The sequence below is a fragment of the Chiloscyllium plagiosum genome, unplaced genomic scaffold (assembly GCF_037043375.1).
Source record: "Chiloscyllium plagiosum isolate Xiang-an unplaced genomic scaffold, Cpla_swu_hap1 HiC_scaffold_17, whole genome shotgun sequence".
NCBI lineage: Eukaryota > Metazoa > Chordata > Chondrichthyes > Orectolobiformes > Hemiscylliidae > Chiloscyllium > Chiloscyllium plagiosum.
Window position 1 is genome coordinate 36356110 of NW_028270155.1, and position 11988 is coordinate 36368097.

The following is an 11988-nucleotide window of genomic DNA, read 5'->3' on the forward strand; positions in this document are numbered from 1 at the left end:
TCTTGTATAATATTTTGTTTATTTGCTCTCTATAGGGCTGCCAATTTAATAAAGAATTAATTACGATTTTTTTTTTTAAACAAACACTATAGCTCCTTCTTGCATACATGGTCTGAAATCAAGACCAGCTTGAAACTTTATAGAATTTTGTTAGTGTAATTCTGAGAAACCTGAGCAATCAATTCTCTACCATCTGTCTGAGTTAAACGACCCCTTTATACAGTCTTAAATGATTTGTCCCAAACATTGGCAAAACACTAGAAGAAGCAAATAACATTTAACAAAAGAAAAACAAACTGATGCAATGGCATAGTTTCTATGACTTTACAAGAAATGGGATTCAATGTGCAAAAGTACTTCTTTTCATTTGCACATTTTCCCAACAACAGCTGGCTATTTAGATTGGGTAAGTAAGCTTGCTTTAATGCAACAAATACAAATAAAACAAACTACTGGAAGGGTTACTCAAATCACACACGAGTAAGTATATCTAATAATCCATCCACTTAAGTATATAGAAAGAAAACTGACAGGCTTTCAGACAATGCAAATCTTTGACCACTTTTCCTCTATACTGTATATTGTACACTGCAGAGCTTCATATGTTCTATGGTTTCCATAGAACATATCTAGCTGGCTGATAGTCTGATGGATGGAAGATGCAAATCAAAGAAGTGACAGTCAAGTTTATAATGGTTTAGGCTTCACTGTTATCCATGTATCATGACTTACTATCTTGTAATTATACCTTTTATAATTACACAGATCTTGTTTTCTAAATTTCTTATTTGCTTCATACAGATCCCTTGTAACAGGTGCTAAGGGGTCAGTTTTGGATAACTGGGCTAACTCAGCATTATAGCCCCATTGACGACTGTCCAATTTATGAAAATGTCTGTGAGGAATTCCATTTTGCAAACAGGACTGGTATTCATCCTCTGTAACTGCATCCATTTCTGCTTTTGGTGGTAGCTTATGGGTACCATCTAAAGATGCCAGAGCAAACAAGACTTGGCAGTGGAACAAAGGAAAAGGACAAACAGTCATGCATAAGCCAATAAAAAAGAGAGTTGGAAAGGTTGTATGAACAATGTGTTTGTAAAGTGGAGCAACTCTTTGATCTTTGACCTCTAAGCAGACATTTTTACTAAGAAATGGAAAAGAATATTTATATCCAGTACAGAACATGAATACATCTGCAGGATACTCCATTTCATCATTACAAATCACTCCAGTCTCTGAAAATCTGTTCAGACCTTTCACCTGCAGGAAATTTGGGGGCATTGAGGAAGTTATCAGTGAATGATTGTGTATCAAGACAACTTGTTTTGCAACTGAGCATAACTCCAATGCTATATCAGTTCCAGATGGACCAGCACCAAGGAGAACCACATTCTTCCCAGTGAAAGGCTCAGCAAACCTGTACTCATGACTGTGCATTTTCTGTCCTTTGAAATGTTCAATTTCAGGGATGTGTGGGATGAAAGGTTCAGAATAATGGCTGAAAATACAAAAATTAGAACATACCAAGTTAATTATTGTAACATTTTACCAGCCATAAATCTCAAGGATTTACAAAATATATTGTGCAAAGTATAGGGACAGCAAAATTTAATTAGATATTTCTGCTTGCTATAATCCAACATTCAATTAACAACTGTACATTTTATATACAAGTTTCTCAGTTTACCTTCTATTACTACTGATATTATTAATAAATAATAATAATAATAATAATAATTATAATAATAAGATGAGGGCATTGTTGGCTAGGCCAGCATTTATTGCTGTTCTGGAGCAGAGTGTATTCAAACGGTTCTTTGAATTCAGTTAAATGTACTTAAGAGAAGACTGGGCAACAAAAATTTATTTAGTGCATGTTCTTGATTGACAGCTGGTCTGAAGGCTTAGGTTGGGGAAAATAAAACAATAAGTCTCACACTCTTCTGCCCGCTAGGGACTCCTCAATCGACAGCTAGTCTGGAGGCTTAGGTTCATTCCTGACACTGTTTATGATCCCAGTCTGAGGGGAAGTCCAATGATTTGGCACCAAACTCTCTCCCTCAATCAGTATAACAAGCCACAGATACAGAAAAACTAGTTGTACCATTTTCGGCATGTACGGGAATGCGAGTCATCCATCACAGGAATTATTTAAGGTCATGCAGCGGTTGATTATTGTCAACAATTCTAAACCATCCTATACAATCGCCCAGAGGGAAGTTAAGATCACCCGCATTGCTGTGGTTCTGAAATCACATGCAGACCAGACCAGGTAAGTATAGCAGTTTCCTTCCCCAAAGGACATCAGGGAACCAGATGGCTTTTTCTTGATAATCAATAATGGTTTCACGATCATCATTAGACTCTTAATTCCAGATTTTTATTGAATTCAAATTCCACATCTGCCATGAATGAGATTCGAACCTGGGTCTCCAGAACGTTATCTGGGTCATTGGATTAACACAGTCTAGTAATAACAACAACACTAGGCCATTGCTCTGGCATATATGAGCAAGGCAAGTACCAAAATATTTCTTTAATCTAATAGATTAAAGTGTCCTCATGTAGACATGGAGTGTCTCAACCTAAAGTTGATATGAAAATAATTAAATGCAAAATAGTGTACAAAAAAGGGTGAGTGAGATGGGAGTAAGACAGAAAGAGCTGACAAAGTATAAAATACTTTATTTTGAAAAAATGATCTTCTGACAAATTGCACTCCCAATTAAATGCTCTGGTGAGCAGCATCATTCAGTAATGGTTAAGACTTGACACACTATTAAAAATTTCACGGATACCTGAATTCACAAACCTTAAAATCACTAAACAAGGGCAGCAAAAGTTAACTAGGGTCCCATAAGTACCACAACTTCATGTTCCCAGGTGTTTATTGCTGAATCTATAAGCAAAGTACGGATAGCAAATATTGTAGAGAAGCAGGAAAAATACATGTAGTATATTGGAATTTCCATGTTTAACTGCACCAGAATGACCGCCAGAAGTTGCTGTCCCCTTTACTGGATTACTAAAGTCAAGTGCTGACCACCCAACCATTATTTTATTACAATCTGGGTCAAATTGGAGGGGAACATGCATTATATCATTTTTACAAATAAACAATTAAGATATCAGTCAAAAAATAAATCATACTACTTAGAGCATCGTCTGTAAGTATCCTCATTTCAGTGATGAAAAAAGTATTCAATTAAATCAATGGATAATTTATTTTGCTGCTAAGCATCTAATAGCATTTAGATCCTGTTCGATGCTCTGAGCCAAAACGTGGCTATAAGAAAGTTGGTTGCAAAAATGTGAAAAATGGATGGGGAGAAAACAAATTATCACTAGACCTGTTTCAAATATTTGGCTACAAAAATAAGCCTTGCACATTGTTAAAATTTAATACTTTAGACTCACCCATTGCAAACAATAACAGAATCAAATCTCTCTGTATTACGACAATGATTGTTCAGATTTAAAGATGTTACTTCCCATGAATTCCAAGCATCTCCAGTGGTTCCAGAAACCGGATTCAGCAGTTCAACATGTGTACGAAACTGTGAAAAAATTTTCCAAGTACTCACATATTTCTTAAAGATGCAATTACAAATCTTTTGTAAAACAAAAGACTTTTCCTCGAGTTCCTCTTGCTAATCTTCTGTACAAGCATGGGTAAATACTTCAGAGTGATGTTTTGGGCAAAAACCAGTCCTGATGAATGGCTTTTGCCCAAACATCGATCTTCCTGCTCCTTGGATGCTGCCTGACCTGCTGTGCTTTTCCAGCACCACTCTAATCTTGACTCTAATCTCCAGCATCTGCAGTAACACTTCTGCCTAAATGAGATGAGTGCCAACTTGCAGATCAAAAACAACTTGGTCTACAATCTGTTTCAATATTCCTTTCATTTAAGTTATCCACAATAATTTACTATATGGAACCACTGAACAGAGCTTAACAGGTCATTCCCATGAGGAAGAAAAGATCCAGAGTCACATCTTGCAGAAGTAATACATGAAGGTTGGTGAACTTGCTGTTTGCTAGATGTTTAATCACCAGGAAATATGTTGAAAATCAATGGGAGGTAGAGAAGGAAACTACATAGCAATGGGCAGTGCAGGCCATTCAGCCTCTCAAGCCAGTTCCATCAGTCAACTGAATGATGTGTGATCTAATTCTCAACTCCATTAAGCAACCCTATTTCATAATCCTTAATAATTTTAACTAGCAAAAAAAAAACCACCTAAGGATTGTTATCTAGAACAATAGACTTGCTAATCTAAAAATATCTCCTCCACTTTAACTGAAATGTTGCCATACAGCCAAAGTTGAAATTCTACCCTTGTACTTTGCATAGAAATTGTACTAAAATTTACAGCTAAGAATTGAAAATAACTAATATCCAACAGTATGACTTTAGAGAAGAGATAGTGGGTGATATTTTCCTGTGAAAGCAGGAATGTTTCATGAAGACAACCTTACATCCTTCCTAAATCAGAAAATCCACTGGATCTTACAGACATGGAGCAGGATCTTCCGCCCATCTGAAGCTGTTGGTCAGAGCTCAATGTCCTTAAAACTTGACAATACCATGGCAGAGGCTGTGGCAGCTGCTGGAACACCACTCTTCAGACAGTGCCAAGAAAGGTAGGCACTTTTGGGGGAGATTCTGGGGTTGAGGGTCATGGAGATAAGAGCTTACTCCCTGACCTAAGTCCAGTACCTTGGTCTTGCATAAATTATTACAGATCGAAGATAACTGACCAAAAGAGGCTATACTTGTGGTGCGGGTGATGAAGTGGTTGGTTATCTCCTTGGTGCCAACCTGCCCAATTATGTGCCCATTTTTCCACTGCTTAAGGGAAATTCCTAATCTTCACAGCAGTGTAGTATTTTGTGTTGTTTTTGGTTTCTGTTCCATTTATTTTAAAATACTATTTTAACATTTTATAACCACTATAATAGAAAATCTAGTGTGGTTACCTTTACATGGGGCTGAATTTCAAAGTGATCAGCATACTGTTCCAGATATGACCTCACATCACTATGATGGATGAAAGAAGGGAGTTGACTGTCAAATGGAAAATCCGGGAAGGCCATGACTTCTTTTGGAAGGTTTGTCCTAAAAGTAAAGATTGGAGACAAAATAAATTCATATTTTGGGGAATTAAATACCTTTCCACTCAATAAAGTGAGTGCTAGCTTTTACATAAGATAGTTATTCTAGGAGGGTCATTTCAGAATTTGTGCTATCAGTTGGGAATCTTGCACATTATAGAGAAAAATATAGATGGTTTGACTGTGCATGATTATTATCCACTTAAATTAATAACCAGGGGGAAAAAAAAAAGAGTGCCAAATTGTGATTTTGATACACATTTCTAGTGCTGAGGTTTCTTCACATGATCATAAAGTTTGGGAATTCTTTCTACATACTAACGTTAATTTAAAACTTTTCAATTGTTTAGTACAAATTTTAATGCACTACGAGTTTTTTTATTCCAAACTGGATCTTGGTGCTCTGTGTTGGCTACAAACTAAAGTAAAATGTTGAAAATTAATTGGCAAAAGAACAAGATGCAATATAAAGAAAAAGAAAAGTTATGATCTAAGATGCACTGCACTCAAAGCAGATTCTTTAAAGTCAAAAATAATTTTCAAAAATTAACAAATAATACTTGAACTGAAAACAAAAGGCAAGACTTTTGGCAAAACTAAGATTCCACTAACTAGGCACATTGGGTCAAATGCCTCCTCTGTGCTTTATTTTTCTGATCCTGTAAAACTTTGTTATTACCATCTGAAAAGCCAAGTTAACATTTTAGGTGGTCTTTGTGGAATATTTAAGATTTTACTTTCATTTCAGATATTGTTAGATGACACTACCATCCTCATTACTATATTTGTTACTAATTTGCAAAGTTTCGTATACTTTTTCTCCTGCCTTGTATTTTTAGCTGGCTAAAAGCCTATGCCTACAGTTGAGCCACAATTTGTTTCACTTTTTGAAAGACTGTATTGAATCAGATACTAGCTTTAATTTATAATTTAGATCTTTACGTACATGTTTGTTTAATTGTTATTTTGTTTATCCCCAAGTCTTGAGTAATTTGTGACTAAACAAAGTTCAGGAGGTAGACAGTGCTGAAAAGCTGAATCCGTCATTTTCCCCCAGCAGTTTTTTAAGTATTTAGGTTTCTAGCATTAATGCATTCACAAATAAAACGACAAAGATTCAGATAAAAGACTATCCCAAAATGCTGAGATTCATTGGAGACAGCCAAACCATAGCCAGAAATAAAAGAACAAATTGTATTTCCAAAGGTGCTCTTCATGTCATTAGCAAAATGTATTATTGAAGTCCAGTTGAATTGTAGTTAGTATTTTCCTCAAAATACAGATTTTCACAATTTGCAAGTACCAATAAGATAAATGGTCAGTTAATCTGTTTGGTGTTATTAAAACTATAAACTGCCATTACTTTCATTTTGACTATGTCCAAAACGTGGAACTTCTTTCCCCAACAGCATTTTGGGTATGCTTACACTAGTTGGACTGTAGCAGTTCAGGAAGGTTGCTCAACACTACCTTAGGGATGTGTAATAAACTCTGGCATTGCTAATGTCACAGAAATTCAATAATGAAAAAAAAATCTTCTTACAGTTTCAGCAATTCTCACTTGGGCAGAATATTAACAGCTGGTTATCTTATTGGCTCATCCTCGATCTTCACTTGTAGCTGGATGGGGACTATTCTGACCATCATCTCTTGCCTATAACCTTTTACTTTGTCTCTCCTTTGCCTCCATCTTCATTGGATTTACCGCTCTCTCAAGCACTTTATCTAATTCTGTGCATTCCCTCTTACATCAATTGAGCAATGACGATTCTTTAATAGACTTCTCAGTTTGCTCATATATTTTGGCTCTTGTACAAGACTGGAATCCACAAATCATCTCTCCCGCTTTAGGAAGCTTATTCTCCTAAAAGAATGAAGTCTTTTCACTTCCCTCTTGTCAAGTACTATCTGTCAATTATTGCCCTTTGTTAATCCTCAACATCACTCTCTCCTGTCATAGGTGAAGAGAGGGAAACTCCATACCTTCAAGAAATCAACTATTTTCTCTCCCTCTGTCTTGCTGGGCATTTAGTATTTATTCCTGAGGTTTTCCCTGTAATAATAAAAATAAAAAAACAAATCCCAATCCCAGCATTTAATTTTGTGATAAAGTTCCTCACGTTAGTTCCTCTTACTGTGTCCTCATTCCGCTTACCCATGACTGAGCAGGACAGTGAAGGATCCAGAGAAATCTAAATGAGAGAGAGGTCATAAAAAACAATCTCCAGCATCTAGAGAGTGAGAGAGAACAGAAGAGATGAAGAGATAAAGAGAACAGCAGTTTTATAAAGAGAAGAACAGACCCACTTGTGGTATTGGGGGTAATGTATTAGCTTGGATTGAGGACCCACAGAAGACAGAATGCATTATTGGGTTTTTTTCTAGGTTGGCATGGTATAACTATTGGAGTGCCAGAAAGATCAGTTCTAGGTCTTTACTATTTATATTGAATGACAGAGGAAGTGGAAAGTAATGTATCCAGATGTAATCATGATACAAAAATAGATGGGAAGGTATGTTGTGATGAGAAAATAAGGTATCCTTAAAAGCACATATACAGGCTGAGTGAGTGGGCTAAAATTGGCAGATGGAGTTTAATGTAGGAAAGTGTGCCCTATGGACTTTGGTAGGAAGGATCAAAATGCAGATTACTTTTTAAATGGAGGACAACTCCAAAAAGGGACTCTGTAGCACAGAGGGATTGGGGGGATGTGCTTGTTTATTAAACAAAATGTTAGCATGCAGGTGCATGAAGTAATTAAGAAGACAAACTGAATTTTGGCCTCTATTGTTACAGGATTGGTGTTTAAAAATATGCAAGTCATGATCCAATTGTACAGAAGTACCATGCACTGTTTTGACCCTATGTTTAAGAATGGACACACTGGCATTGGAGGCAGTTCAAAAATGATTCACTACACTCATTCCTGGGTTGAAGGAGTTACCTTATCAATAACAGCTAAACTTGTATCCATTACAGTTTAGAAAGATGGTGGGTGATCTTATTGAAGCGTAAAACAAAGTATCGGAGGGTATTTGACAGGGTAGATGTCGATAAGATGTTTGCACTATGAGGGAATCTTGAACTTGGGGATACTCCTTAAAAAAAAAAAGTGACCGGAGTGACTTTCTTCTCTCAGAAGTTAGTGAATGTCTGCAATTCTCTATCCCAGAAACCTGTGGAGGCTAGATCACTGAAAACATTTAAAGAACAGATAGATGCATTTTTGAAATATCAGGGAGTTTACACCTCATGATAAACTGGCATGAAGCCTGGGGCAGACCAGCCATAGCCTTGTTGAATGGTGGGTTATGCTTGAGGGGCTGAATGTCCTACTCCTGCTTCCTATTTCTTGTGTTCTTACTTTCCTCCTTCCTCTACAGATTACCCAAATTACCAGAATGATTGCCTCCCATTTCGATCCAATTCAAAGCATTCTTTATTTTAGTGACCAAGGTTCATGACTTCCACTGGATAACTCCAAGATAATTACCCTCACCGAATCGTGGATCAAGTACTCTTTCATTTTATTCTAATTTCTTGACGCAAAGTGTATCAGGAAGTGAAGTGAATGGTAAAGGAAAAGGCTAATGAATCAGCAAGTGGTAAATTTTAAGGAGGGCTTGCTTTTCAATAAACATAGACCAGAGTGAGACACCTTGGGGATACTGGATGTCCTTTACTTATTTATTCAGGATCTGGAGGGGAACAAAGTCATCAATTAAAATGTAGAGATTACATAACAGTCTTTTACAAAGGACCTCAACACAAAAAGAAACAGAAAACCTGTGTCACAAAAGAAAGCTAATCAATCAATCAACAGTTGAGATTCAATTTAAGATGATAAATGAATTTAATCTAATTCAAGTGCCCCCAAGATTGGATCAATTGGGAAATTAGGCCCCAAGACTGGTAAATGTCTTGAATTTGACAAAATGTTCAGATATGTACTGAGGTAAACAACTAAGGCCATGGTGTAGAACAGTTTCTGCTAAGATGCCGGAGAAAGAATATACTGCAAGCTCAGTTTAGCAAGTTATGAAAGCAAGTAGAGTTCTGGGTTAGATTATAACAATTATTAACTGTCCAACATTTGGTCATCGCTCATGAAAACTGTAGTGATTCTGAAGAGTAGGCCTATTAGGATAATTACTGATTTAACTTGACTTTTTTTAATGTTTAAACTTGCTGAAGAGAAGCAAATTGAGAACATGATTAAAGTTTAAGATTATTAAAGAAATGAATATAATGCTGGTAGATAAGTGTTTTAATTTAGATCGCCAAGGCTCACCAATCAGCCCTAGGTGACGGGGGACGAGGTTGGATGCCTGGAAGTCTTACTTAACCTGTGGAACAGTATTCCAGAGAAGGCAATAAAGATGGATTCTTTACAGCTCCTTAAGTCAAAATTAGATGCATTTCTGGAAAATTATGTGTCCACAAAAAGATTAAAATATTCTGGAAAATGATATAAGCACATTGGAGCTCCTGGGTTTTATAGAAAATGTTCCATGAAATGTTGGACAAAACTTTCTAAGAGGTCTTCTTCAAAACGGTATTCCAAAAGGTTGGCAAAATATCTTTGGTTTACTTCCAAGTAAGCATCAAAACTATGGTTAACCTTACATTCATACATTTTTATGATGTTTTATGTCTACCGCACCAGGTTCCTCTCCTTCCACACAAATATCTACCCAAATGAGATCAAACCATTTGTGTTTGCACATGCAACAGTTCAGGCACAAGCAGATGGAAGCAGAGGATCTCCTTTGCAAGTCGATTTATCTTGCAACTCTCCTGAAGTCATCAGCATCTCCTAGCCAAGCCAAAGAGGGGAGGAAGTGCTATTTGGAAACTTATTCATGTAGGTGACAGTGCTGGATGCAAGACATTGAAACAGCTATAATATAAAATACTCATGACAAAGAGGTCATAAGAACTGGCTGAAATTTGTGTACTTTCATTTTACTTAACCTTCCTGTTGTCGAGTAATTTTGGATTAATAATTTTATGTGGTTGCGATTTATATAATCAAATTCAACAGACCAAAATGTTGAGAAATGGCAGGCATCCCCAAGCATAGAAAATGAAACATTGGAGTCAGGCACTTATAATATCGGATACAGCCAGCAGAAATGGATCAGGGCACAATTTGTATAGAATTATGACAAAATAGAAGTTCTGTTTAGTTTTCATTTCTGATCAATAATTTGTGTCATCAATTGTTCAGGAATTCATAAGCAAGAAATTTAAGGTAATGATTTTGTACAATTAAAAGGAAACCCTTCTGCAATTTTAGGATCCACTGGCACCAAGATTCTTCTGTGATTTGGCTTTTTAAAAAAAATGCACAAAATTAAAGATTTTCAGAAGTCCTTACATTTCTATTATTAAAAATATACTAGGGTCAGCCACACAAAATGCAGTACGAAGGCCCAAGTAAAAGTTACTGTATTCATTTGAGATGCATTTTATTTTTGGAAACAAATCTGGTATCGGTTGTACCCAGCCGAGATTCTAGATCCACCAGATTCCAATGCTGAATCACAGTTTACCTTTAGGAATGAGACCTCAAGAAATAGGACAAAAAGGAACGACTCAGCAATCTCTGGGTACAAGTCTGTCCTGATCTTGAACAGCAGTAATTTAAGAAAAAAAAAATTCTAATGTATGTATTTATGCAGAGCTGCTTTACCCTATATCATTCCATCTGACTCGGTTTTCTGTTAAAGTTCACTAGATGAGTATCATTCCTCCACACATGGTCATTCCACACCCCCATTACGTTTTGTTTAAAAATAAAATCTAGGACAGCCGGTTAGCTACAACTTTGCAATACAACTAAGATCAAGTTTCAATCCAGGAATGGATGGTATTAAAACTTAGGTTATACACAGAGTACAGGCATTTCGCCTGAGCAGTCAGTCTTTATGCTGCACTCAAGCTTCCTCCCATCTCATTTAAAATCTGCCATCTTGACTATCTATTCCCTTCTGCCTCAAATGCATGTCTAACCTCCCTTAAGTGTACCTACATTATTCACCTCAACCACTCTGGTGCAGCAAGCTCCTAAACTCACTACTCCTCGGTAATGAAATTTTAATATTTGTTTATGAAAGGAGAGAGAGGTGCAACTTGAAAGTTTTTGGTGCATGACTTGGGAAGCCACTTTGGAACTGATCAGCTGCATTAAGATATTTACAAATGTCACTGAAAATATTCAAGGAGGACAGTATGTACATAAACTGGTGTGTGAAAGGGTCACATCAGAAAGTTAGAGAAAGAAAAATACATAAAGCTCAAGCAGTAAAGGCTGCAAAACCCTTTCTACACTACCATAGAATAGCATTTTACAAACTTACAGCCTCATTGAATATATTTAAATAAATGATCAAGTCAATAAGGCTACCTGTTTAAGTCAGCATCTCATCCTGAGAAAGCTATAATTAACCAAAATTCCCTACATAGATAGGGAAAATAATCATTTTTAAGGGCATAAATCTTAAATTAGTTTTAATTTCCCTGAAATAGATTGGAATAGGAGGTAAAAATGTAAACAATTTGAATTGAAATTTGAGCCAAGCAAATAGCAAAGAAAAAACAAAAAGCTATTACATTTTTAAAAAACTTATTAATGACTTGTATGAACTACATGAATGAGAATCTTTGAATTAAAGTAGTAGTGCAAAATGTTATTCAAGATAAAAACCAAAACAAAAATTTGACATATAAAAAAACCCAGCAGATTAAGTATAATGTGTTTGTCCGGGGGGTGAGGGAGAAAGAGAGAGAGAGAGAGAGAGAGAGAGAGAGAGAGAGAGAGAGAGAAAGAAAAAGAAAAAGAGAGAGAAAGAAAAAGAAAAAGA

The 11988-nt window shown here is 36.2% G+C and overlaps 1 protein-coding gene across 1 annotated transcript in view; it reads right to left on the reverse strand.

Moving 5' to 3' along the window:
• Positions 1 to 11988, reverse strand: part of LOC122558352 (uncharacterized) — a 22567-nt gene continuing 10579 nt past the window's right edge. Inside the window, exons 2-4 of the mRNA XM_043706819.2 lie at positions 4987 to 5125; positions 3421 to 3560; positions 1 to 1501 (exon numbers count right to left, since the gene is read on the reverse strand). Of these exons, the coding sequence (XP_043562754.2) occupies positions 688 to 1501; positions 3421 to 3560; positions 4987 to 5125 (1093 nt within the window). The 3' untranslated portion in view covers positions 1 to 687. The remainder of the gene's footprint in view (positions 1502 to 3420; positions 3561 to 4986; positions 5126 to 11988) is intronic.